At 49.4% G+C, this 22,395-nt stretch overlaps 9 protein-coding genes; 5 read left to right on the forward strand and 4 right to left on the reverse strand.

Annotated features, from left to right (window-relative positions):
* Positions 1 to 121: 121 nt before the first annotated feature.
* FFUJ_01699 (related to protein kinase chk1) lies at positions 122 to 1,785 on the forward strand (the record flags this gene model as incomplete). XM_023575806.1 has 2 exons in its annotated part: positions 122 to 207; positions 270 to 1,785. 2 exons carry the CDS (start codon positions 122 to 124, stop codon positions 1,783 to 1,785), a joined length of 1,602 nt encoding a protein of 533 aa, XP_023423892.1.
* Positions 1,786 to 2,086: 301 nt separating this feature from the next.
* FFUJ_01698 (uncharacterized protein) lies at positions 2,087 to 4,090 on the reverse strand (the record flags this gene model as incomplete). XM_023575817.1 has 3 exons in its annotated part: positions 2,087 to 2,616; positions 2,666 to 2,946; positions 3,003 to 4,090. 3 exons carry the CDS (start codon positions 4,088 to 4,090, stop codon positions 2,087 to 2,089), a joined length of 1,899 nt encoding a protein of 632 aa, XP_023423893.1.
* A 764-nt stretch (positions 4,091 to 4,854) lies between these two features.
* On the reverse strand, positions 4,855 to 6,591 carry FFUJ_01697 (uncharacterized protein; the record flags this gene model as incomplete). XM_023575828.1 has 3 exons in its annotated part: positions 4,855 to 5,207; positions 5,259 to 5,548; positions 5,600 to 6,591. The coding sequence occupies 3 exons, from the start codon at positions 6,589 to 6,591 to the stop codon at positions 4,855 to 4,857; spliced, it is 1,635 nt and encodes a 544-aa protein (XP_023423894.1).
* Positions 6,592 to 7,516: 925 nt separating this feature from the next.
* Positions 7,517 to 7,995, reverse strand: FFUJ_01696 (anaphase promoting complex subunit 11; the record flags this gene model as incomplete). XM_023575839.1 has 2 exons in its annotated part: positions 7,517 to 7,566; positions 7,854 to 7,995. 2 exons carry the CDS (start codon positions 7,993 to 7,995, stop codon positions 7,517 to 7,519), a joined length of 192 nt encoding a protein of 63 aa, XP_023423895.1.
* Positions 7,996 to 8,683: 688 nt separating this feature from the next.
* On the forward strand, positions 8,684 to 9,753 carry FFUJ_01695 (related to thiosulfate sulfurtransferases; the record flags this gene model as incomplete). XM_023575850.1 has 2 exons in its annotated part: positions 8,684 to 9,639; positions 9,693 to 9,753. 2 exons carry the CDS (start codon positions 8,684 to 8,686, stop codon positions 9,751 to 9,753), a joined length of 1,017 nt encoding a protein of 338 aa, XP_023423896.1.
* A 655-nt stretch (positions 9,754 to 10,408) lies between these two features.
* FFUJ_01694 (probable 40S ribosomal protein S5) lies at positions 10,409 to 11,387 on the forward strand (the record flags this gene model as incomplete). XM_023575861.1 has 3 exons in its annotated part: positions 10,409 to 10,666; positions 10,800 to 11,057; positions 11,130 to 11,387. The coding sequence occupies 3 exons, from the start codon at positions 10,409 to 10,411 to the stop codon at positions 11,385 to 11,387; spliced, it is 774 nt and encodes a 257-aa protein (XP_023423897.1).
* Positions 11,388 to 11,770: 383 nt separating this feature from the next.
* On the reverse strand, positions 11,771 to 16,233 carry FFUJ_01693 (uncharacterized protein; the record flags this gene model as incomplete). XM_023575872.1 has 6 exons in its annotated part: positions 11,771 to 12,321; positions 12,372 to 13,630; positions 13,682 to 15,593; positions 15,643 to 15,753; positions 15,806 to 16,042; positions 16,092 to 16,233. 6 exons carry the CDS (start codon positions 16,231 to 16,233, stop codon positions 11,771 to 11,773), a joined length of 4,212 nt encoding a protein of 1,403 aa, XP_023425474.1.
* Positions 16,234 to 16,874: 641 nt separating this feature from the next.
* On the forward strand, positions 16,875 to 18,836 carry FFUJ_01692 (uncharacterized protein; the record flags this gene model as incomplete). XM_023575883.1 has 2 exons in its annotated part: positions 16,875 to 17,446; positions 17,498 to 18,836. 2 exons carry the CDS (start codon positions 16,875 to 16,877, stop codon positions 18,834 to 18,836), a joined length of 1,911 nt encoding a protein of 636 aa, XP_023423898.1.
* A 1,956-nt stretch (positions 18,837 to 20,792) lies between these two features.
* On the forward strand, positions 20,793 to 22,157 carry FFUJ_01691 (probable arrestin domain protein; the record flags this gene model as incomplete). XM_023575896.1 has 3 exons in its annotated part: positions 20,793 to 20,876; positions 20,982 to 21,866; positions 21,915 to 22,157. The coding sequence occupies 3 exons, from the start codon at positions 20,793 to 20,795 to the stop codon at positions 22,155 to 22,157; spliced, it is 1,212 nt and encodes a 403-aa protein (XP_023423899.1).
* Between the last annotated feature and the right edge of the window lie 238 nt (positions 22,158 to 22,395).

Genomic DNA, 22,395 nt, shown 5'->3' on the forward strand with positions numbered 1-22,395 from the left:
TGGCCGTTTCGTTGCAGACTACGGAGTACAGGTAGGTAGTCTCAGTTACTCAATCTGCTGTGAATCGAGCTCGATCTTGTATGACTTCATTACCTAGACTCTTCATAACTAACACAAACCAATGAATCAGTCACAATTAGACCCCCTACCAACGGATCTTCCCTTCCGAATCGTCTCCAAGACCGTGGGTCGAGGAGCATATGCCTCGTTAGTTTTACCCCATGTTTCACTCACGATAACCGAGATGTTCACTGCTGACCTCAACACAGCATCAAGAAAGCAATTCCCCTGGACGCCCCAACGCCAGTTTTTGCTGTAAAGCTCATCCACAAGGGTTATGCTGTCAAACATGGTCGCATTTCTACCAAGCAGTTGGCCATGGAGGTCTCGCTGCATTCACATATCGGCCAGCATCCCAACATTATCGAGTGGTTCGCTTCAGGAGAAGATGATATTTGGCGATGGATTGCCATGGAGTACGCAGAAGGTGGTGATCTTTTCGACAAGATTGAAGCTGATGTTGGTGTCCGCGAGGATATTGCCCAAGTTTACTTCGTTCAGCTCATCAGCGGCGTGAGCTTCATGCACTCCAAGGGCGTGGCACATCGTGATCTCAAGCCTGAGAATATTCTCCTCTCTCAGGACGGATCTTTAAAACTCGCAGACTTTGGTATGGCCACAATGTTTGAGTACAAAGGTCAGCGAAAGTTGAGCTCAACACTATGTGGTAGCCCACCTTATATCGCCCCTGAAATCCTTGCTTGTGGGCGTGCAGCAGACAAGAAGCTACCCAACGCTGCCAAGTACTCTCCAGACTTGGTCGATGTTTGGTCTTGCGGTGTTATTCTATTCGTTCTTCTCGTCGGCAACACGCCATGGGATGAGCCTTCACAAGGCAGCTGGGAGTTTCAGGAATATGTAAGAACATCTGGTCGCAGCACGGATGCTCTGTGGGGGAGAGTCCCAGCAGAAGCACTATCTCTACTACGAGGGATGATGAGCATTGATTCATCAAAACGCTTCAACTTTACTCAAGTGCGCCAACACCCTTGGTACACAAGACACAATGCCCTCCTCAACTCGGATGGCCGAGTCACAGATCCCATCAACTTGGCGACACAGATGCTGGAGAATCTCCGCATCGACTTCAACCACCACCCAACATCACAGCCTTCGTCGAGCGACAATATGGACATAGATACTGGCCTGAATGTCGGGAAATTCTCCTCTACCCAGCCAGAGACACCAATCGCTGATAAGGACTGGGATTGGGAGCGTCCTCCACTTCGCTCTATGGCCTCGCCAGCCTCATCACTCCCACACACTCACGATGTGAGCCGAGCAATGCTCGATACACTCGCCGACGAGCCATCTATGTCTCAATTCTCTCAGACTCCTGGTCCTTCTATGACCCTCACCCAGCAAGCTCGCCGTTTCCGCGACATTTGTCCCCCAGAGTCACTTACTCGCTTCTTCTCGGCTGTGCCTCCGGCCCACATCATCCAGATGATTAACGATGCTCTCCACCATCTGAATGTCCCCACGACCAATATCTCGCCTAATCCACATGGCAACCCTGTCGCTAAGATAAAGGTCAAAGCACTCGACGGTCGTCAACAAAGTTTGCATGGCGAGATTCAAGTGGATCGTCAGCCTCTGCCAGACGGAACAGAGGTCCTTGACATTCGCTTCGTCAAGGTCAAGGGTGATCCTCTTGAATGGCGACGATTCTTCAAGAAGGTGGTTATTTTGTGTAAGGATGGTGTATACGTCCCCGAAACTTAGAGAGGAGGGGACTGTCTTGTAAAGTTAGAACAAGACATTCATAGATGTCAGGATTTGACAGTTGGATCGTAAAGCTCATGATCAGACATAGTCATATACATAATGCGAGAACTTGAGATACCCTCAGGTAGCAAGAAAAGTTCCGACCTTGAGGCAAGGTATCAAAAATACATAGCCTAAGGTCTACTAAATCTTTGCTAAATTTATGTCAACATGAGTCTTTTGTTCCACCTGTTGTATCTATCCTAAGATTTTCTGGCATCCCCCAAGATACAAACAGGATCCCGATAGTTCCTCTTTCTTAGGCGTTTGCCTTGCTATACTTATACTGCTCAACCTGAAGCCCGAAATGATTGAATGCTTTCATGCCTTCATCTTCTATCCCCCAACGTCCAAGTTCCAAAGACTGATTAGCATCTAATGAGTTTAGAATCTCATCCAGATCAAACTCCAAGTTTGGATATGGCTCAGTTTCAAAATTATGGATTTCTTGAGGTACTTGCGGAGAGCTCTCAGCTGGTATCTCCTGAGGGTCTGGACTTCTCGAGGGCGACCTCCGTCTCCTTGAGACGGAATACCCCCGATCCGGTTTTCTCTTGCCCTTGCGAAAAGATTCCATAATATCTTTAAGGACATTAGTAGCGATATCGGTGATCGTTTGAGAAGTGAAGGTTTGCTCCATAAGTCCATCGACTAAATTCTCAATGCGAGGCCGCATACGTACTGAGAACTCACGTCGTGCGTAGTCCTCAAAGCTGTCCAGTAAATTCGCTCCAGCCTGCTCGATGTCTTGCTCGGGTTGCTCAATTTGCAAAGAGCAGAGTTCCGGATCTGAGACCATGTTAGGCTGTGACTTTATGGTCCAGGGGCATGGACTTACATGGAGAGGGGACAGGATCATCGTCAGGGAAGAGAATCTTGTACATCTCAACCCATTTCTCTTCTTCAGTAACTTGTCGAGCTTTCCCATTCTTCCTCTTTCTGATGCGGAGTAGTCTCTCTTGCTCTTCGTTGATTCCTTCTTCCTCAGGCTCTTCACTTTGTCTCTCGCAGATAGTGTCCGCTCGCAGATGTTCGTTGAGGTTGAAAGCTGATTTGAGGTCTTGCCTGCATCTATTGCATCGGAACCTGGGAAGCCTATGTCGCCGATATATATGCTCTCTGGATGTACCGTTAGATATTTTATCCAATTCAGTACCTAGGTAAGTTTGACTTACTTGACCCGATGAACAGAGGTCCAGCCCGGCCAGCAACAACTTTTCCAGTGGGATGTTTTATACCTCTCGCGATTATGCTTGAAGAAAGGACAAACATATCTGGTTTCGATATCAACGCTACCTTTCCGCTTCTTCTGGGCCCGATCTGGTGTCTCATCATCCTCACCAAACTCATCATCAGAGTCACTTCCCTGATGCTTTCTTTTGTTTTGGCTGTTTGATGACTCTCCAATACGACCGGGTGCTATGATCACTGGTGTAGGGCTACCACTCGAAGTAGACTGGCCGTTCTGAACCCCGTGTCTTTTGAGTGCCACCTCAAACCACTCCTGGAGTCTCGCCATTAACTGAGCCACGAGGTGATGCTTTCTTCTCTCTGCGACTGCAGACGATGAAGAGGCTTGGTCGCTACTGCAGTACGTCTCGACACTATCCTCTGAAGTTTCTCGACTATAGCCACAGTCCGAAGGATCTGTGGACAACGGGAGAGCGGACTGGGACTTAGGATCTGGCCGTTGAGCAAGAATATGGGGAAACTGAGATAGGTCGAGATTTTGATAGTCCTCGAAAGCCTCAGTCAATTCCGCGTTCCAGGGAATGGATTCTGTAAAATCAAAGTCTTGAGATTTTAGAGGGATAGGGAGGCCTTTGAAGGCATCTTCCAATGGAGCATGAGTGCAGCTCTCAGTCGTGCTTCCAGCTGAACAGAAACATCCGCTGTCTATCGAAATACCACCAGTCGACCACGAGGTACCCGAGCTTTCTGTTCTGCACATTGGTTTGTCTTCGTCCAAATTTGAGGCCTCTATACTTGGTATCTTAAGATACGAAGTTGTCGAAATATTGTTGTCCATGGGAGGAATAGCCATCCCAAAGGAAGGAGTCAACAAACTAGCCAAGCTGCTGGTGTTTAGTGGCATGAGGTGGGAGACATTGTCTCCTCGCTTAGAGATGCCAGTAAGCTTCGAGCCTTGACGCCGTCCAACCTCGAATGTAGCTTTCTCCAAGAGCATTGCTGTGATGCGGTTCTGCCGCTCTGTTAAAGGCTTCAGAGCAGCCCGCTGGTTGTTATGTCTCGGGTCAGACATGCTGCATGTAGAGCTGAGCCCAGATAGCGGTGTACCGGTTTTTTTCTCTCTTTTGAGATGTAAAGAAAGACGAGAATGGATGTATTTCAATCGCGGTAACTGGTTCCTCAAAACTTTTTGAGGAGTAAGTTCACTGTGAATTGCTGAACAACTTTGGGGTAGTGTGCTTTATATGACTAGTTAGTTCGCAATTGCGCAAGTTCCCAATGGCGGGCGAACCATACATGAGCAAAGGCACAACGAGGCAAGCATCCTCGCCAGCCAGTCGGATGGGTTGAAAATAAGCGCATTTCTTGTTATTAGAACGTACTTTACTCTCACACAATATCGAGTATAGGGCGGTGGACAACGCCACAAGGCAAATCCGACGCAACTCGACTCGCCCGACAAGCAGTATCAAGAAAAGCCCGCGTAGGCGTGAGTCGGTGCATCCGAATGACAGAGAATCAATAGACCATCAAGCCGGTTGACACAAAACCAAACAAAAAACACATTTCGGTCTAGCCATCTGATTCGGCAACGACGAATTAGGGGCAAACATAAGCAAATTGTACACCTTCACTACAACTAGTCTCCGTGACAGTGCAACTAGGATGAAATGGTATTTTAGAATTCAAGCGCCAAGTCTATCCCCTGCCGTCTATCTTGATCCGATGGTTATCATCTCATGACCTGCATGGCAATACAATGGCTCAACCCATAAATCAAATTGGTATCTCACATCCTCCTGTTCATCATCTTCATAGGCTCGCAAAGCCTGTAAGTCACAGATCTAAACCAGAGTCCCGTAACGCCTGCACAAAGAACTGGCTGTCTAGGCGTCGCAAAAAGTTCTCGTTAATGCCCGTCATTTGAAGCCCTCCATCAAGAAATGACTGGAATTCTTGTGTAGGAGATACAATAGAGCTCGAGTCTTGACTGCTACCGACTTTTGGCTTCTGCCGACAGGACTGCATACTCTCCATGAGTGTATTGCAAGCTAGCTGGACCACCAGAGGTGCCAGCGTAGGTTGCAAGTTCTTCATCTCACCGACATTGCCTCGAAGGCGCTGCTCAAAATCAGACATGAGGTTCGTTTCAAAGTCATCATTGTTGCTCTTCTGTAAGCGATCATAATCTGGGCATTGTTAGCACTCAGTTCTTGCAGTGTATGTGGTTGAACACTAACACGGTGTAGGCACCAGGCCCCCTCCAGGAAAGATGATCTTGTACACATCATTCCATCTCTGTTCCTCGACCTCTTTGATATCTGCTGCGGGGTCGCATTTTCTGGCTCTTGCGTGCAGTGCCTTGGACTGGCTTGCGTTGATGCCTTCATGCTCCTGGGTGTTGCGACTCTGGACTTCGCAAGGTGCAGAGGCTCTTAGATGCCTAGAGAGCTTCAACTCTGTCTTGAAACACTGAAAGCAGCGCTGACACTCATATTCTGGGAGTGTATGACTGCGGAAGATGTGTTCCCTGGAGATATGTCAGTCGGCTCCTGGATGTTTTAGGGGGAACACCACTTACTTGACTCGATGAACTGTCTCCCACCCAGGCCCGCAGCAACTTCTTGAGTTTGCATAGCGTTCTGGGTCATTCTTATAAAAGGGGCAGGCAAATCGTGGTGCCGTAGAAGTCGTCTTGGATCGTTTCTTGTCCACAGACGTCCCGTCAGCTTCGTCTGTTGATGAATCATCGAGCTCAACACAGTCAAAAGCTCGCTTTTTTGACTGGCCAGGCACGATAATCTCTTGTTGAGGCTGATTCATCAAGTTGATTGGTGGAACTGTCTCTTCTAGACACTTAATGGGTCTTTGTCCCGGAATCGGAGCCGGTACATCCTCTTCAAAGAGAACTGTGGCTTGTCGCGGCACATCTGCTGGCGCCGGCAACAGTGAGTTTCCATTGAGTATTCCCAGAGCGTCAAACCACAAATGATTTGTGGGATCAATGGGGTTGAAGAGATCAGCGTCGTCTCCAGTGACAAGGTTGCCCAGCGTTGCATCATCTGCAGGGGACACACTCAGTGACGATGTCATATAGTGGCCATTGTGGTGGCCAGTTGTCCGTGATGTGTAATCTGAAGCACTGTGTCGACGTTGATGTCTTCGACCCGAGCCTCGAAGTTTTGATCTGACCTTGAGCAGCAACCACAGCCACCCAAATCGTCTGATCAGGACTTTAAAGGCTTCGGTCTTAGTCGCTGGGACGAGGGCTTGTGACGATGAGCCCTGCTGAGGCCTGGGGTATGGCCATTCACCAGCTGATGAGAAGCTTGGATGAGGACTGAAAGTGGGTTGGCTGAGAAGAGCCATGTCGTAGCTTGGGTAACCATTGGTTGAGGAACTCATAGGTAAAGGCGACTCCGAGAACCCATATTGTGGACGGACATTGGTGTTGATAGCGCTGAGACCTCCTTGCACTGCCCAGGGATAATTGGCCACTGGTCTATTATGTGTACCATCCTGAGATTGAGATTGGGCAGTGAATTCGGGTAAAGGTGTAGGGTACGAGTACATTGAGACGATGTGTTGGTACAGGAAATCGCCTTTGTTGATCTGAGGCGAAGCTTATTTATAGACGGTAGCTTCTTGTTGGATAAACTGATTTGTATTGCTGTATGGCGCTAGCCAAGTGATACTAGTTACGATAAGGTATATATAAGTGTTGTATATATATCTTCTGAACTAGGTTTCAGGTTAAATGGAAATAAGATCTCGTTTAAAGAGCCGGGAATGAAGAGAGGCGAAAATGAGATCCTAGGGGGAATAGCTCGTATTTAAATCTGGAGGCCTTTGCGCAGCTGCGCATTTGCCTGTGGTTGGTTGCGAACCAGGAGCTGAGATGGCAGCAAGGCAACGGGACCCTCTGAAAGTGCAACTGAACAGCCCCCAAAGTCCCTTACTTCCAAGATAAGTCTTGAGCCACAAGGGGTTGAGAGCGGCTCTTCAGTCTTGGCTTTTGAATCCTTCCAAGACAAAGGCAGCGAGTTTGTAGTGAGTACAGAGGTTATAAACCCCTGGCTTCAGAGACAATTGGACAATCGACCAAAAAGAGAGTTCAGCGAAGCTCAGATAATGGTGATAATCCGCTAAAAGAGACAAGATCTTCTCAAAGAACTCTCAAAGAGACAACAAGGACAGTCCACAGGGTTGAGAGACTGTCTTGGGGCTGTCATGGGAATGGCCAGACTATCAAGGCTTGACTGATGGCATGGCACAGTCAGCTTGATTGAGGCTGTGGGCTCCCTCACACTAGCAGCTGAGTTGTGCATGGCTCACCAACTTGCATGTAACAGCACAACTCACAAAAATGTGCCAATAAACCAACCAGTAAGCGGCTGAATCGATTTACCCAAGTCCATTTTGGGTATGCTTGACGCCAAATTCTATGTATGCCCTGAAAAACGCCCGACGCCTTGCATAACAACATGTACAAGCATCCTTACTCGGCCTGCGTGACTGGTTCTTTCAGTTGTTCATTCCACTCAAAGCCTGAAAACAAACGTCAGCCTGATTTGGTTGAAAGTGAAAGGGTTGGGGGCTGTACGTTGACGACACATGGGGCATTGCCCTCTCGATGAATCTTGTTTGATCCATTCCAATATGCAGTGCTAAACACAAACGTCGTCACAGTCAGCACGTAAATATTCACGATAACCAAGATAGAGAGATAAGGTGAACTCGAACCATGTGAAAGTTGTGACCGCACTTCCCTGACACTGAGGTTCATCTTGCGTTAGTGAGTTTATCTTTATCGAGATGGTCTGATGTTTACTTACACAGGCTGCAATCGTCGCCTGGGTATTTACATGTCGGGCACGTCCCGTCAAAGTGGACCTGACAGATACCACAAACATCGTCTTCAGGTATGTCCCAGCGCCAAGTAGCGACCGTATTCCACTTCTTGATGGTGACCTTCATGATGTTTTGAGGAAGAAAAGTCACGGGATCGATATTGTAGAGATGAGGATTTCTGGGGGCTAGGATCGAGACTCAAAGTGGCCGTGCAACCTCTGAGTGAAGAAGGGTCAAGGTTTGAAGCACTAACGTCGACGTGGGGGAGGCACATGAGCTCAGGTTGACAAGGTGAGAGGTCCGAGACTCCAACCGAGTGGATTGGGCTGTAGTGGTGGGTGGGCGCCTGTCCGTTTGGCGCTTCAGTGACCTCATCCGCTGAGGGCCACCCACTGAACAAGCTGTAGCCCGCTATAGAAACCCCTCTGACTCCGTCATCGCCCACCGTTGGAAATGACTGATGGGGGTGGTCCAAGCTCCTCACGATTTCGCCAACCTCGCCCGCACTTGCGCGAAAGGTATCATCCATTCAAAGTTGACTCGATTGGTCGTTAACCTCTCGTCATCACCCTCACTCGCCTCACGTCAAGCACACCAGACAATTCTTTGCGGTACTATCCCGCCGACGAATGAGGACGTAGATAGACAGTTAAGCCTTTTGCTGACTGTCTTTTCCTACAGTGTCTGGCCTACGAATTTGCATTTCGTTTGGCTCTGACTCTTATCAATCGCTCAGGAACTTGCCCTACGTCAAGTCACTGAGTCCGACAAACTCCCACCACCTCTTCCTATCCGAAACACAACATCTTTTACGATGGCGTCTATCGCAATCTGCCGCTCAACAAGAGCTGGGATTCCTCAATGGGGCTCCAAGGTTTTCCGACCTTCCCTGCTCACCCGCCGAAACTTCTCATCCTATCTCGTCACCCCGAAAGAGCTTCACGAAGCCCTCAAGAAGAACCCTCCGTCGCCGATCAGCACCGATCCTCGAGTAATTCCTCTCTGCGCATCATGGTTTCTCCCCAACGATGGCCGATCCGGTATCCAAACGTTTCGCGAACAGAGAATTCCTAAGGCCCGTTTCTTTGACCTAGATAAGGTCATTGACAAGCGCAGTCCCTATCCTCACATGCTTCCTAACCCCAAGGGCTTCGCTGCTGCCATGAGTGAGCTGGGTATTCGAAAAGAGGACATTGTGGTGGTGTACGACAGCAAGGAGCTTGGTATTTTCAGCGCACCCCGTGTGGGTTGGACCATGAAGGTTTTCGGCCATGACAAGGTTCACATACTAAACAACTTCAAGCTGTGGGTGGATCAGGGCCTGCCTACCGAGTCGGGAGAACTCTACAGTATCGAGTGCTATCCTTATCAGATCCCCGAGATGGAAGAGAACCGAGTTGCAAGCTTCGAGCAGGTCAAGGAAGTCGCACAGGACCACAACAAGGAGGGCGCTGAGGGCGTTCAAATTCTCGATGCCCGACCCCATGGACGTTTCACTGGTGAATCCCCTGAGCCCCGCGAGGGTCTTTCTTCTGGTCACATTCCTGGATCTATCAACATCCCTTTCAGCTCTGTTCTGGATCCTGAAACCAAGGCTTTCCTCCCTAAAGATCAACTGCAGAAGTTGTTTGCGGAGAAGGGTGTCGACCCTCAAAAACCTATCATCTCAAGTTGTGGTACTGGTGTGACTGCCTGTGTTATTGATACTGCCCTTGAGGAGGCTGGCGTTGGTTCCCCTGAGTCCAGGAGGGTCTACGATGGCAGTTGGACGTAAGTGCCTCATTTGAAACGGCCATGATGTGAATTATGCTAATATGCAACAGTGAGTGGGCTCAACGGGTGCAACCTTCAGAAAACCTGATTGTCAAGACAACGAAGGAGTAATGTGACTTGGTGTCTGGTCTGAAAGATGGCGGAATGCCGAGTAGTCGAGCTGCGATACCCTCATTAATGATGGCCTGTGGTGAACAGGCGTGTACGAAGAGAAGAAGAACATGAATTCCCAATTCCCCTCCGTGGTTTAGTTCAGTGTCTGGTTCAGGTGTCCGTTGAAGGACGAGAAAAATGGGTTATGGTTGTCCTCTAGCATCCCCACACTTTTGCATTGTTTTTCAGTATATATATGAGTGTGTATACGTGTGAAGCAATTGACTGATGAAATTGTCAATATTGAGTCTGAGTCTGAGTCTGAGTCTTAAATTGACTGTATCGGACCGGGATGTTTGTGTCGCCGATCACTCATGATGGGCGGGGTGGCTTGTCTACACCGAGAATTGAACCATCCCATTTTCGGTGAGAGTCAAGGTGAGATCCACCCCCACTATATACTCTCACATCAACTACCGCCTAACAATTAAGGCACCAGTTCAAGTTAGGGCTCGCTAACGTGAACGACCAAAAATTATGTGCGTTATCCACCCCACCTGACCCGGGCCAAAAAGTTCCAGTATCGCCAACACCAACAGCAGCATCTTGCTCTTGCGCAGACCACATCTTGCCTCCCACCCCCTCCAGCGCAAAACAACAAAAATACTTCACAATGGCTGATCGTGGAGCTTCTCGCGGCGGTGGTTTCGGATCCCGAGGCGGTGATCGCGGCCGAGGACGTGGACGTGGCCGTGGTCGTGGTCGCGGCAAGAACGAGGAGAAGGAGTGGCAGCCCGTCACCAAGCTCGGTCGATTGGTCAAGGCCGGCAAGATCAACAGCATGGAGGAGATCTACCTTCACTCTCTGCCCATCAAGGAGTACCAGATTGTCGACAACTTCCTGCCCAAGCTCAAGGATGAGGTCATGAAGGTGCGAAACACAGTTCCCTGAATCTATCACACGAAGAAGCCCTAGAACGAAGCGAAAACGCCAACTCGAATAAACAACACGCAGTCTTTGGAAGGAAAAATTGGCTTGCTAACTCGTCATTCACAAAATACAGATCAAGCCCGTCCAGAAGCAGACCCGTGCCGGTCAGCGAACCCGATTCAAGGCCATTGTCATCATTGGTGACTCCGAGGGCCACGTCGGTCTCGGTATCAAGACCTCCAAGGAGGTTGCTACCGCCATCCGTGCCGCTATCATCATTGCCAAGCTCAGCGTCATCCCCGTGCGACGAGGTTACTGGGGTACCAACCTTGGTCAGCCTCACTCCCTGCCCTGCAAGGAGTCTGGCAAGTGCGGTTCCGTCACCGTCCGTGTACGTACACCAAAAAGAGAAGCGAATATCCTCGAAGAACAAAGAACATGAAAAAACTGACTGTTTTTATAGCTCATCCCCGCTCCCCGTGGTACTGGCCTCGTTGCCTCTCCCGCCGTCAAGCGATTCCTCCAGCTCGCCGGTGTCGAGGACGCCTACACCTCCTCCGCCGGTTCCACAAAGACCCTCGAGAACACCCTCAAGGCTACCTTTGTGGCCGTCTCCAACACCTACGGCTTCCTTACTCCCAACCTCTGGAAGGAGACCAAGCTCATCAAGAGCCCCCTGGACGAGTATGCCGACACACTGCGGGAGGGTAAGCGATACTAGAGCTAGAGCGGGAAAGTTTTATGCTGGGAGCTGGAAACTGGTGCCGCGGAGTCACGATTCCTTGTGTTTCATTGCATAGGTTGGCCGGTTAGGACACGTCGGATCTGAGGCTATGAGAAATAATGGCTTAAGGTCTGAATGAAAAAGAAATTTCATCCTTCATGATTGCTTTTTTTTGCAAAACAAACATCGATCCCCGTCCCTCATTATTTACCTGCGTGTGGTGATAAAGAATGGTGAAAATTGAAAGATTGAGCTAACCATTCAAAACTAACTCCAAATCCCCGAGTCTAGCCAAAGCACCAATACCTAACAACTAATAGAAGAATAAAGCAATAGACCCTACTCAACAGTCGAAAAGCCGACGGCACTTACATATTTCACTACGAACCAAACAAACTATCATTATCTGACTTCTCGTCCTCTTCTTGTTGCTCTGGCAATCCAGACTCCGGCTCGATTACCTCCAACTCAACCGGGTAAGACTGTATTTCAGTTGTTGCTTGTCTAAGCCTCAGCCGCTTAGGCAAAGCCCCGGGCAAGCCTCGTCCCCATAGGCTGCTCGATCCTCCCTGGGTAGTCCCAGGCTCTGTAGGGGAGACGGAGGATGGACCAGGCTCAGTCGGGAGGCTTGGGTCAATTGGTGAAGGTGCCTGGGCACTAGATGAGCGCCGTTCTGAAGATGGGCCAGCCTGAGATTCTTCCCAAAGTTGTATCGCAGATTCGTCCATTTCAAGATCTTCGCTTCCAGCAGAAGAATCCTCCCCTTGAGCAGGCTCATCGGACGAATCCTCGGGCTCGCTCCGAGGCTTGCTCTTGGGAACATCGCGAGGATTGACCTTGGGCAGCGCACCAGGATCCACTGGGTCGTTCTTACGACCAAATAGAGCACTTAGGCGCTGAGTCCAAGTCGGTGGTTCTTCTGTCTGTATACCTACAGCAACATATTAGTCAGAATTTGGTGGTACATATCTCAATGCTTACCACTCTTGATGAGATCCTCGATATGCTTCTTCTGCAGAGGCGTGTCTCCAAGGAGATACTGAGAAGACCCGGTTGTAAAAGTCCGACGAGAGTCCGCTAGATCCTGGAACGTGACGGTGAACTTCTCACCAAAGCCAGGGAAACGGTAGATTTGACTTTCAATCATGTCGGAAGCCATAGTCGTGGCTTCAGGCTGGACTTCGCCATGCAATTCTCGTTGAAATGTAGGCAATCCAGATGAAATGGGTGATACCGGAGGGGTAGCAAATCGTACTGAGATCCGTGGCCCCTTATTCGATCCCGGTGCCAGAGGCGAAGGAACAGGCTTGTAGCATCGCCCAGATCTGATGCTCTCAGCTGTCGATTCGCTTTGCAGATAAAGCGGCCAACGGTTAATGTCCCAAAACCGTGGTGCCTTGCCTCTGCGATCAGGATGAGCAAAGGACCAAACTGGCTCACGTCGAAGAGGGGATCGAGTCCGCAGTCCCTTTTCATCCACGCTGCGATCAATACGGTTTGGCAACAGCATGCTCTTGTTCTCATAAGCCTCGCGGAGAATCGCCTTTCGAACGACATCCACAGAAAACCTGTAAGACTCATTCTGGCATCCGTAAGTGATTTCGGGGTACCCAGACTTACCAAAATCATGTTCGTGCTGGCATACATGCATGATTTCTGCGTAGTCTGTCTGGGCGAAAACCTCGTCTACTGGTTTGTTGGGGTTATACCTACGCAACTCTGGTCGTGTTCTAGTATTTGATTCCCATTCATTCACCATTGTGTCGAGAAAACAGCGGTTACGGTCTTGCTGTTCGGGTGTAAGTTGCCTCTTGTATGTTTCCATCCTCTCTCGAAGGTCCTTTATCGTCCTTCCAAGTCGGAAGCAGAGGCGTTGGAAGAACCTATGGGTTCTAGGCATATCTTCCTCGCTAGCCTCTCTGCCACCCGCAGTCCCAAGCTCTACCCAACTGTGGAGGTTTTCAATTTTGGGAAGACCAAACATGTAGTTACCAAGATCCTCCGACTTTGGGACGCTGACGTCTGTTGAGATCGTCATGATTTCATCTTCGTCGTCGCTGTCATCACTATCATCGCTGTCGTCACCGTCATCGCTATCGTCATTATCGGGTTGATCAGCCCTAGTCGCTTGAACACCTCGCATGAATGCGTCCAGGTCGTCGTCAGTGTCGAGCCACCGAACACGTTGCTCAGGATGAAGGTTGGGAACAGAAGATGATACACTATTGTTCTCGTTCAATCTAACCTGTTAGAAAATAACTGACACCATGGACTGGATATAAGGGACTGACTTAACCACTCCCCTTCTTTCAAGAAGTTCCAGTTCTTCCAAGGCCTCCTCATTGGAGAATCTCCAGCGCTTCACTGGCCCATCACATACTTCATTGAGTAACACCATGAAATTAGCAAAGTCGTAAGAGGCGACAGTAGATGAGCCCCGCGGATACATGATTTCCCTGACTCTTTGTTCGAATATGGAAGAGAGAGGACTAGTGCCATCATGGTTGATCTCTGGGTCGACAGTGTTGGAATGGATGGATTCCATGCCCAACAATCGCAAAAAGCCTTCCTCCAAGGGGCGGATATGAGCCAGATCCTGTGAGTCAGAGACAAAATCTTCGCCTTTGAAGTCCAGCTCAATTTCATCCCACGGCCTGCCCGAGAGTCCCGCAAGCATTAGTTGCTTCATGCCGGCCAGGAAGGGTCGCGGTACTCGTTCGTCTTGTAAGAAAATACGCCTTAGCAGGGTTTCGCATCTCCTCAGAAACTCCAGAGTCTTCTTCATGTCGTGATCCAGAAAATCATGAACGAAAGGACCCAACCAGTTCTTGGGCAAATCCATGATGGGCTGTTCGCGTTCCGCCCATTGCTTGTGACTATAGCATTGTTTGACGGCGTGCTCATTCGACCAGTCTTTCCAGAAACGCTCTGCTTCAAGGTACCATCTATGCGCCACAGTGTAGCTGAAAGGGTCGCGAGACTCCTCTTCAGGAACATCTGCTACTTGTATAGTAGGGAGAAGGACACCTGCGTCTGGCTTCTCTGGAATTTTAGGTGGCGGCAGAATGAGTGTGCGGAAAATGTTGCAGACTGCAAGATTCTCAGAATTGTCCAGTGTGTTCAAGGTCTGTTGGAAGGCTGCTCGTTGACTTCCACGAAGCGTGGCAAACGCCTGAAGAGCACCTGGACTGAAGTTTTTTCGGTGAGATTCCGACTTGAACTTTGCTTCAGATGCTCTGATCAGTCTGTCGGTTGTTGACATGCCCGAAAAGATGCACTTCTCAAAAGCGTTGTTCTCAATCTTGACCAGCTCATGGCGGGAAAATAGGGAATGAGGTGCAGATTCCCAGTAGTTGGAGGCTTTGGATGCATAAAGATCAATGTACTTTTCGAGAACATCACCAGGCAACTCGTAGTGAATATCAATGGCTGGTCGAATCTCGTTGAGGAGCAATCTGCGCTCGCCCATTTCACTTTGTGGCTTTTCGACAGTGGTCTCGACACCGAGAATGGGTGGGAGCCTCTTACTATGTTTTGGCCATACATTATCGAACTTCAGGTTCAACTTGGGCTTTCCATAGTGATACTGCTCAAAAAGCCAGTGCGTATGAAGCATATCAATAGCTTCATGGAGTTCTGTACCCCATTCTTCACCCTGCCAATTGTGAAGAAGGTATGAGAAATACTCAGTGAGCTCTGCAATCTTTTGACCCCAGTTCAGAGTCCGATCGATATCTTCATCGGCGAGGAAGTTTATCGCACGAGGGAGTAGGATCTCTGGCGGCTCAATCTTCCATCCCTTGTAGGGGTATAGATTAAAGTCGTACTTTGGACCACCGAGTGCTTCGTTATAGTCTTTCAGCCAAGCTATATTCTCCTCTTGGTGAGTCTGTTCACGTCCGGACCCTTCAACTGCTGGTTGGTTACTGCCTTGGTCTACAGGGGCCGTTCGAGTACTAATCGCGAAACCGGGAATCAAAGGCCTCTGGGTAGGGGCAGACCGGTCTTCCAGATTATCTGCAGCCTCAACGGCGTCAATAGGGGTAGGTGGGATATCACTCGAAGGGCCCGCGGTTTCTGGATCAGCCTGAGTGGAACTTGGTTCGATTCGAGCCCAATGCACCACTCGGCCCTCGGGGCGTGCTCTAGTACGAACTCGCCCAGGCAAGGTAATGGTGCTAGCCAAGTTTGCTTGAGAGGATCCTTGTAAAAGTTAACAGGAAGAATGTATCACCATTCGTATGTTACTTACGCCGTGAAGATTCGCCGGCTTGCTCGTTTCGAGTCTCACGCAAGGTCTTCTTTTGTGCTCGGCGACGTGACACGGCCCCCAATCCAGCTCTCTTTCTACCGCTCACTAAGTCTTGGGCCCATAGTTAGTAGATGGAATGCCTTTGAACGAGATTGTTTCATACCATCACGGAGCTTTTTGAGGCCTAGATGGGGATATCTACTGTCAAATAACTTTGTGACAGCAATCAGGCAACTGGACGATCCTTCCATGAAGCCATCCAATCTTCTACCCAATACCAAGCGCTTCAGTCTAGCTGCGAACTCATGATAGCTCTTGTTTTCTAGAAACCGATTATATGATCGTTGGGCTTCAGGCGGGAGTCGCTCGAAATCGAAGCGGAAAGTCAAAAGAATTATTTCTGAGGCATGTAAGTATGTCTAACACACAAAAGATGAAGTCTGCCTTACCCAAGAGGTCCTGGATTCTGTCTGATCGACGAGCCAGGGTTGGACTACTCGCCGAAGCTGGTGCATCATCTAAAGGGGGGTTACCAGCCAGGTTCAGCTCGGGGATGCGCGAAGGGCATCCCTCATCCACAGGCTCCGCCATGATGACTTGATAGTGATCTAAAATACGATATCAGACTCAAGAAATTATTAGACAAGTGAGCAATGAGTGTGAAGGAGGCGGTGAGCTTCCAGGCCGGGTTGAAGAAAAAAGAAAAGGAGGCCAGAGGAAATGGGAGATGGAATGATGTGAAAGAAGAAGAATCTATCTACTCTTCTTTCACCAGGTCAATACAAGCATTGACAGTTCCATACTGTGCCTAGAATGAACAAAGGAATGCATTCAGGGACGGCCAGCATGGGCATTGACATCTTCCATCGTCTCATTCACAATAAGTCTAACAAAGAAGTCGGCACGCCCGCTCCGCATTGAGCACATAGCTCCCGTACAAAGCCAAAAATACACCCACTAGGACAAAATTGTGTCGGAGATGTAATCACGCTGGGTACTTAGAATGGAGTGAAAGGCGGGCAATCTGTTGTTTCTTTGTTTGTCAACGTGACGCCACAATCCAAGATGGTCGCAATTCCAAACCGGAAGGGGGACAAAGAAATGAGCTGAAATTGGTACAATTGAGCTTTTGTGCTGGCATAGAAAAACTTACGGAAGGGTTTGAGACAGTCAAGTCTGAACAATCCTTCATTCACTGCTGCTCTCGTCTGTAACAAAGCAATCACGCAACTATGGCTAGCAAAAATGGCTGGAACACCAAGAAGAATTCCGGGAAATGGGTTCGCCGGCAAACAGAAGGATCAACGATTGCCACTAGGCTTGGACAGCGCCCAGGCAGATCGGAGGCAAATCGCGAAATCAACCTCAGACTTAGACGAAGCCAGCGACTTCAAAGTATGCGACCAGAGCCACTCCTAGCACCGCCTCACACGGTAGAAGAGGAAGAGGAAGAGGAAGAAGCAGAGGAGGGCTCTTCTGCGGAAAGTCAAGGGGTACAGACGGTAACGTCGACTGGTTCGCCTGGTACATCTGCACAAATGTCCTCTGCTCATCATGAGCCCTCTAGAGCCCGAAGGCCAATTCCTTCAGATTGGAAACCACCACTGGCCATTGGTGAATCTCTTGGGGATAATCTGAGCCGCCTGGAAGAAGCAGAGCGATCAGTTCTTCAGTGGGAGGCTATTGTCGAAAATGCTCGAATAACTCAGCCATTAGCAGACTTATCTGGTCTCGAACAACAACTGCAAAAAGCCAGACAGATATTCTCACAGATGGAAGATACCGATGAGAACTTGGTGCCGGTGTAAGTCGGCCCGCTTGAAGGGCTATAGTGACATATGTGCTGACCTTCCAGTGATGAGCTAGAGACAACGAAACAACGGCGGATTCAACGACGAATGAGTCTTTTGAAAGCATCACTCGATAGAAGTGAGTGTCCAGTTGGCGATATCAACATACGCGCTGCGATTCAGGCGTATGAGTCTGGGCGCATTAAGTGCTGGGACAAGTGGACGCTTCTGTATGCTGGTAATGTGGTAGACTTCTGTCCCTCATACGAGTCTTTTACCCTCGATCGAGACGAGAGGCTCGATCGATATCACGGGATGTACGGTGACGGCTGGCTGTGGTACGAGGCACCTTTAGCACCAAAGGGTAACTACCAACCTGAACAGTTAATGGCCGCCACTTGGGCCCAGCCTTCTGGGTCCTGGGGCGTCCTGGCGGACTACCATGCTCATGCGTGGTCTATCCACATGGGCTTCCAGCGTGTGAAGGGATTTCATAGCCGCTTTTCCTCAAGGTTGAGTGATCGTAACCGTAAGGATATTGGAAAAGTCCTTACATATGAGACGAGAATGAGAGAACTTGGCACGCCCGAGAAAGGCATGTGCTTTGTCGAAGATGACAGTACGGCGCCCCGAGTATGCTTTCTTATGCAACTCGACAGTGGCGCGACTCATCCTTCTCTGCACAAGACAGATATAGCCTATCTGGCTATCGACAGCAAGACGTACCCAGCGCAAACTCACACTACGGTCGTAACTGCAAGTTCAACCACAGTTGCTGCATTGTATGAAATACGCGTTGACATCTGTCGACACAATGGGGAGTCACTTGTGGGAGAAGAGCCAGTCTTTCCAAACGATCGTCGACAAATTGGTGGGATCGTTCCAGTCATGGTATTAGTTGACTCAACAGAGGACCAAAGCAAACCATTAGACGAATGGTATATAGAGGCTTTGAAGAATGGCGAGGATGTCTCTGAGGAAGCTATGGCCGCACGTTATAAGGGCCAAGATGAATGCCGCCTATCTGGAATGCTTCCGTTTCAAGTGTGCTACTTCTCTGGAGCTCCTGGAGCACCGACCTTCTGGTTCGGAGAAGACCGGCGCGATGTACTCGGAGCTGATCGCATGCCAGGCCATCAACGATGGGAGCGGCATAAGGAAGCCTATATCGTAGAGCGCCCGGTTGAGTTCGAAAATTTGGGTCGCCCAACGGTTATATTTGAACACCAGGGCAACGGTATCAGACTTCTTGACAGGGACTCGAAGGAAGACAAGAGCACAAGCATATTGAGCATTGAAAGACAAAGCGTCTTGAAAGCAGGGGGAACATTGCAGAAGGGACCCTTGCCAGGCAATGGTAGCTCAACCAAGTCACCGTCAGTAAAGAGAAGAAGGAGACAATAATTGTAAACTACCGAAATAGATGAGCTGCACTATTGTTTTGCGAAGACAAGGCGGTTGTGTTTGGCAGAATTGGCGAGAACTGATATGGACTCTCAAATACAGTCATATTGCGCTGGGTTTTTTCCGTGAGAACGAGCTTTTCTCGAGTCCATGTGAAAAATGATAGATCGAAGTTGTAGCAGCGAAGATGGAACTCGAGATATCTAGATGGGGTCTCCAGCCACAAGTGGCTCCTTCATGCCGATCTTGATCTACGGCAGCGGGGATAAACTGCCCCTGGGCTTATTCCCACCCGCCACGATCTTTATAGAAAGTCAATGCTTGGCAGGAATGAAGTATTTGTCCATTAGTTGTATCAGTAAATATCAGCATCTAGGGAAACTCATGTCGTATTAGGCGAAGAATGTTGCATATATCTCGGTACAATCTCTTGTAAAACGTTAGTCAATAGGTAGGTAGCGAAAACGAGACTCGGTTACACGCAGGTAATATTCATCCATGAAAAGAAATGGAACTAGCGATCACATGGATCCGATGGCCCAATCCAATGACAGCATCTTCATACTGTACCTTTCTACTAAGCGGGTGCTGCAGCAACGACCGTGCAGCTTAAGAGCATTAAGAGTTGGTCAACGAGCTAATTAAGAATAACTCTATTAAGCCAAGACATTACCTATATCGATGTCTTAACAGTGACTTGATCAATATCAAATATCCAGGTATCCCAAGTTACTTATTCATATACGAATATCATTCATTTCGCTCTCATCATCGCCGCCTCCACATATTGTCTGGGCAGTCAGCCTTAAGTCTTCAAGACTGCCTTACCGAGTGAGATTAATGGATTTCCATCAAATGCTCTGATTTGGCAAAGGCGCTTTTGAATGCTGACAGGACCCTGAACCTGGTAAATTGATTACACGTCGAAAAAGGGAAGAGGAAAGGCAAGCGCTTAGCATTTGGGCCTTTTACAGACGGGCTGGGGGTTTATTCTTTCGGTGAAAAAGCAATACTTCTGCCACTGTTTCTTTCTTTGACGTTTCTCTCGTTTCGTTTCTGCGAAGGCCGCTGAGAGGGTTGCATCTTTCAGCTTCAGCTCCGATTTCCTTCCTTTTACCTGCATAAACTCCACTCTGCACTCCACGTTTAGGCTGAGCCTCCAGTGTCTTCCATCCCATCCCATGCCATTCCCATCCGACCCGACCTATCCATTTCTCTTTGGATCAGATTCTTCTTCCATTCTCTAGCTGCAAGCACTTCTGCTTATTGACCTGCTTCTTCCGGCTTCGGGTCCGATTCGAAGCTTGAACAACCCCTCCCTCTTCGGACGTCATCCTGGCTGGTGATGCTCTCGTCATTCTCAACAACATAGCGTCTTCCGATAATCTTCAACTCTCCGCGCTTCGAATTATTGACCAGAGCGCTGCTTGTTGCCCCCACCTAACTAGATCTTGGCAACATTGACGCATTCCTCATAGACACCCGCACTCTGGGAATAGTGCAACACCTCCAGTAGCTGGAGAGAGTAAAACGATATCCTTGCTTTAGTGGGAGCTGAAGGCTGTAGCCTAGGACCCAACACGAGCAACCGCCGTCTGTCTTTCGCACACAGCTACTGGTCTCGTCGCCAGGGCTCCATAAGCTTTCCCCTCCACCAACCTACAATCGACACTTAGCAACTCTTGGATTCATGAACACCACTACTTCACCAATTTCTCAGCATTCACGCTCAATTCTGGCATCGCAACTCTCTACATATTCTGGCTCTGGCGTAGCCCGACGCTTTCGTCGCCATCGGGGCTCAGCCAGCCGCCCCCTCCGCTCCCGATCCCGCTTCGTCGCCGTCATCTCCCCCCACTCGACACCGCCGCTCTAGGTGCCGTTCCTCACTAGGATACTCGGCTCACAGGGCCTCACAAACCTTGAGCCTGACGCTGCATCAACAAAACCACGATCATGTCGGGCCCTGCGAGCGTAAGGGTCTCGGGTCCTCCAAACAGTAGCTTTCTCGTGGGCTACCCTGGTATCTCTGCGACTTTGGTACGTCAATTTCAGCTTCAGCTCGTCTTTGCTTACGCCCTCATCCTTACCTCACCAGTTCAAGTGCGCCGGACCTTGTTATGCTGACATTGCTGGTTTCTGTAGCCGCGCATCGAAGGAAAAGTCGAAATTCGCCCTGGCCAGGGTTTTTCCATGCCCGTACCTGTCTCCCTCGTTCGAATATGTCTTCAGCGCCGAGAAACAATACATCCCGATGCCGATAGCATTGCGAAACGACATCTAGGCGCCCCCCGCCGCGAGACCACGGATCTGGTCGGAAAAGAGCAGCTTCTTTTTCGCTGCTCTTCTGGGAAGGAGGCTGAGAGGATCATTGCTATGGATCTACCGTTCGTTCTGTTTATTCCTTTTGGTCGCGGCGGCGAAGAGTCGAATCGGCGTATACCTCCCGCGTCCCTCCAACTACCCAGCCGAACCGCCGAAACATACTACGAACTCGTCGTTACTGTCCAGCAAGGCCACAGCAACCAGTACAAATACACTTTTCCCATACCTTTACAACGCTATGATACACTTTCTACATTTGGAATGTATAACAAGCCCGAATCCAAATTGGTCACCAACGATAATATCGTACACCTCGGCATCAATCTGCCCCGGTGGAGCTACGGCCCCAAGGATCCCATCACAGTCTATATCAAACTGTCGCCAAACCTCGACTGGTTAAGTAAAGCGAAACGCGTCACAATTGAAAAGATTACCTTGACTGTTGAGGAGGAAATCACATTCAACCCAGAAGGTGATGAACCTACGAAGAAGATCAACAGGGTCTCGAAACAGACCCAACCGGTTAAGACAAAGATGCCAGAGGCGGGTTACGCCACGAATATCGGACTGGATTTTCCATCAAAGGATCTGAGAGATCCAGACGGCGTTGTCAGGCGGGGGAAGCCTCAATTTCCTCTCTACGAAGTCACATCGTTTACCACGTCTTCTACCCTTTACAAAATCGAGTTCTACTTGGTTATTAAGGTATGCGCCCTCTGGGTTTCCATGCCTCGCCTGCGCTAACAGTCCAAGGTCAATCTTAGTGGTGCTCGAGATGTAATGATACGACAGCCAATTGTAATCTGCCCCTTAGATCAACAGGCCTGTAAGGAAGAGATGGACGCGATAGAACAGGCGGCCAAAGACGCCTCTCACGTCGATCCGGCCAACCCGATGCTTCCAGCGCCGACTGTTATTCTCGCCAACGACCGCGATTCATTACGAGCATTGGGCCTGTGCATGGTAGGAGGCCAGAAGAAGCCATTCATTGAATGATAGGCTAGGAGGTCTAGGAATGGTTTTTAAGAACCTTTTTGCCATGCGCCACGCTCACCCGAAGATGGCAGGACGCCGTTGCGCCAATGAGCCGCAACTGAAGCCGCGTCGGGAGTATATCTCCCATGCCAGATCTAGCGTAACGGTACAACGGTAGAGAAATAGGTCGCACGATGGCATAAGAAAGGACCTGGCAATAACGGAACTGAGCTATCGAGGTTTCCCTTCAGTTGAAGTA

Source organism: Fusarium fujikuroi, chromosome FFUJ_chr01 (assembly GCF_900079805.1).
Source record: "Fusarium fujikuroi IMI 58289 draft genome, chromosome FFUJ_chr01".
In the NCBI taxonomy this organism is placed as follows: domain Eukaryota; kingdom Fungi; phylum Ascomycota; class Sordariomycetes; order Hypocreales; family Nectriaceae; genus Fusarium; species Fusarium fujikuroi.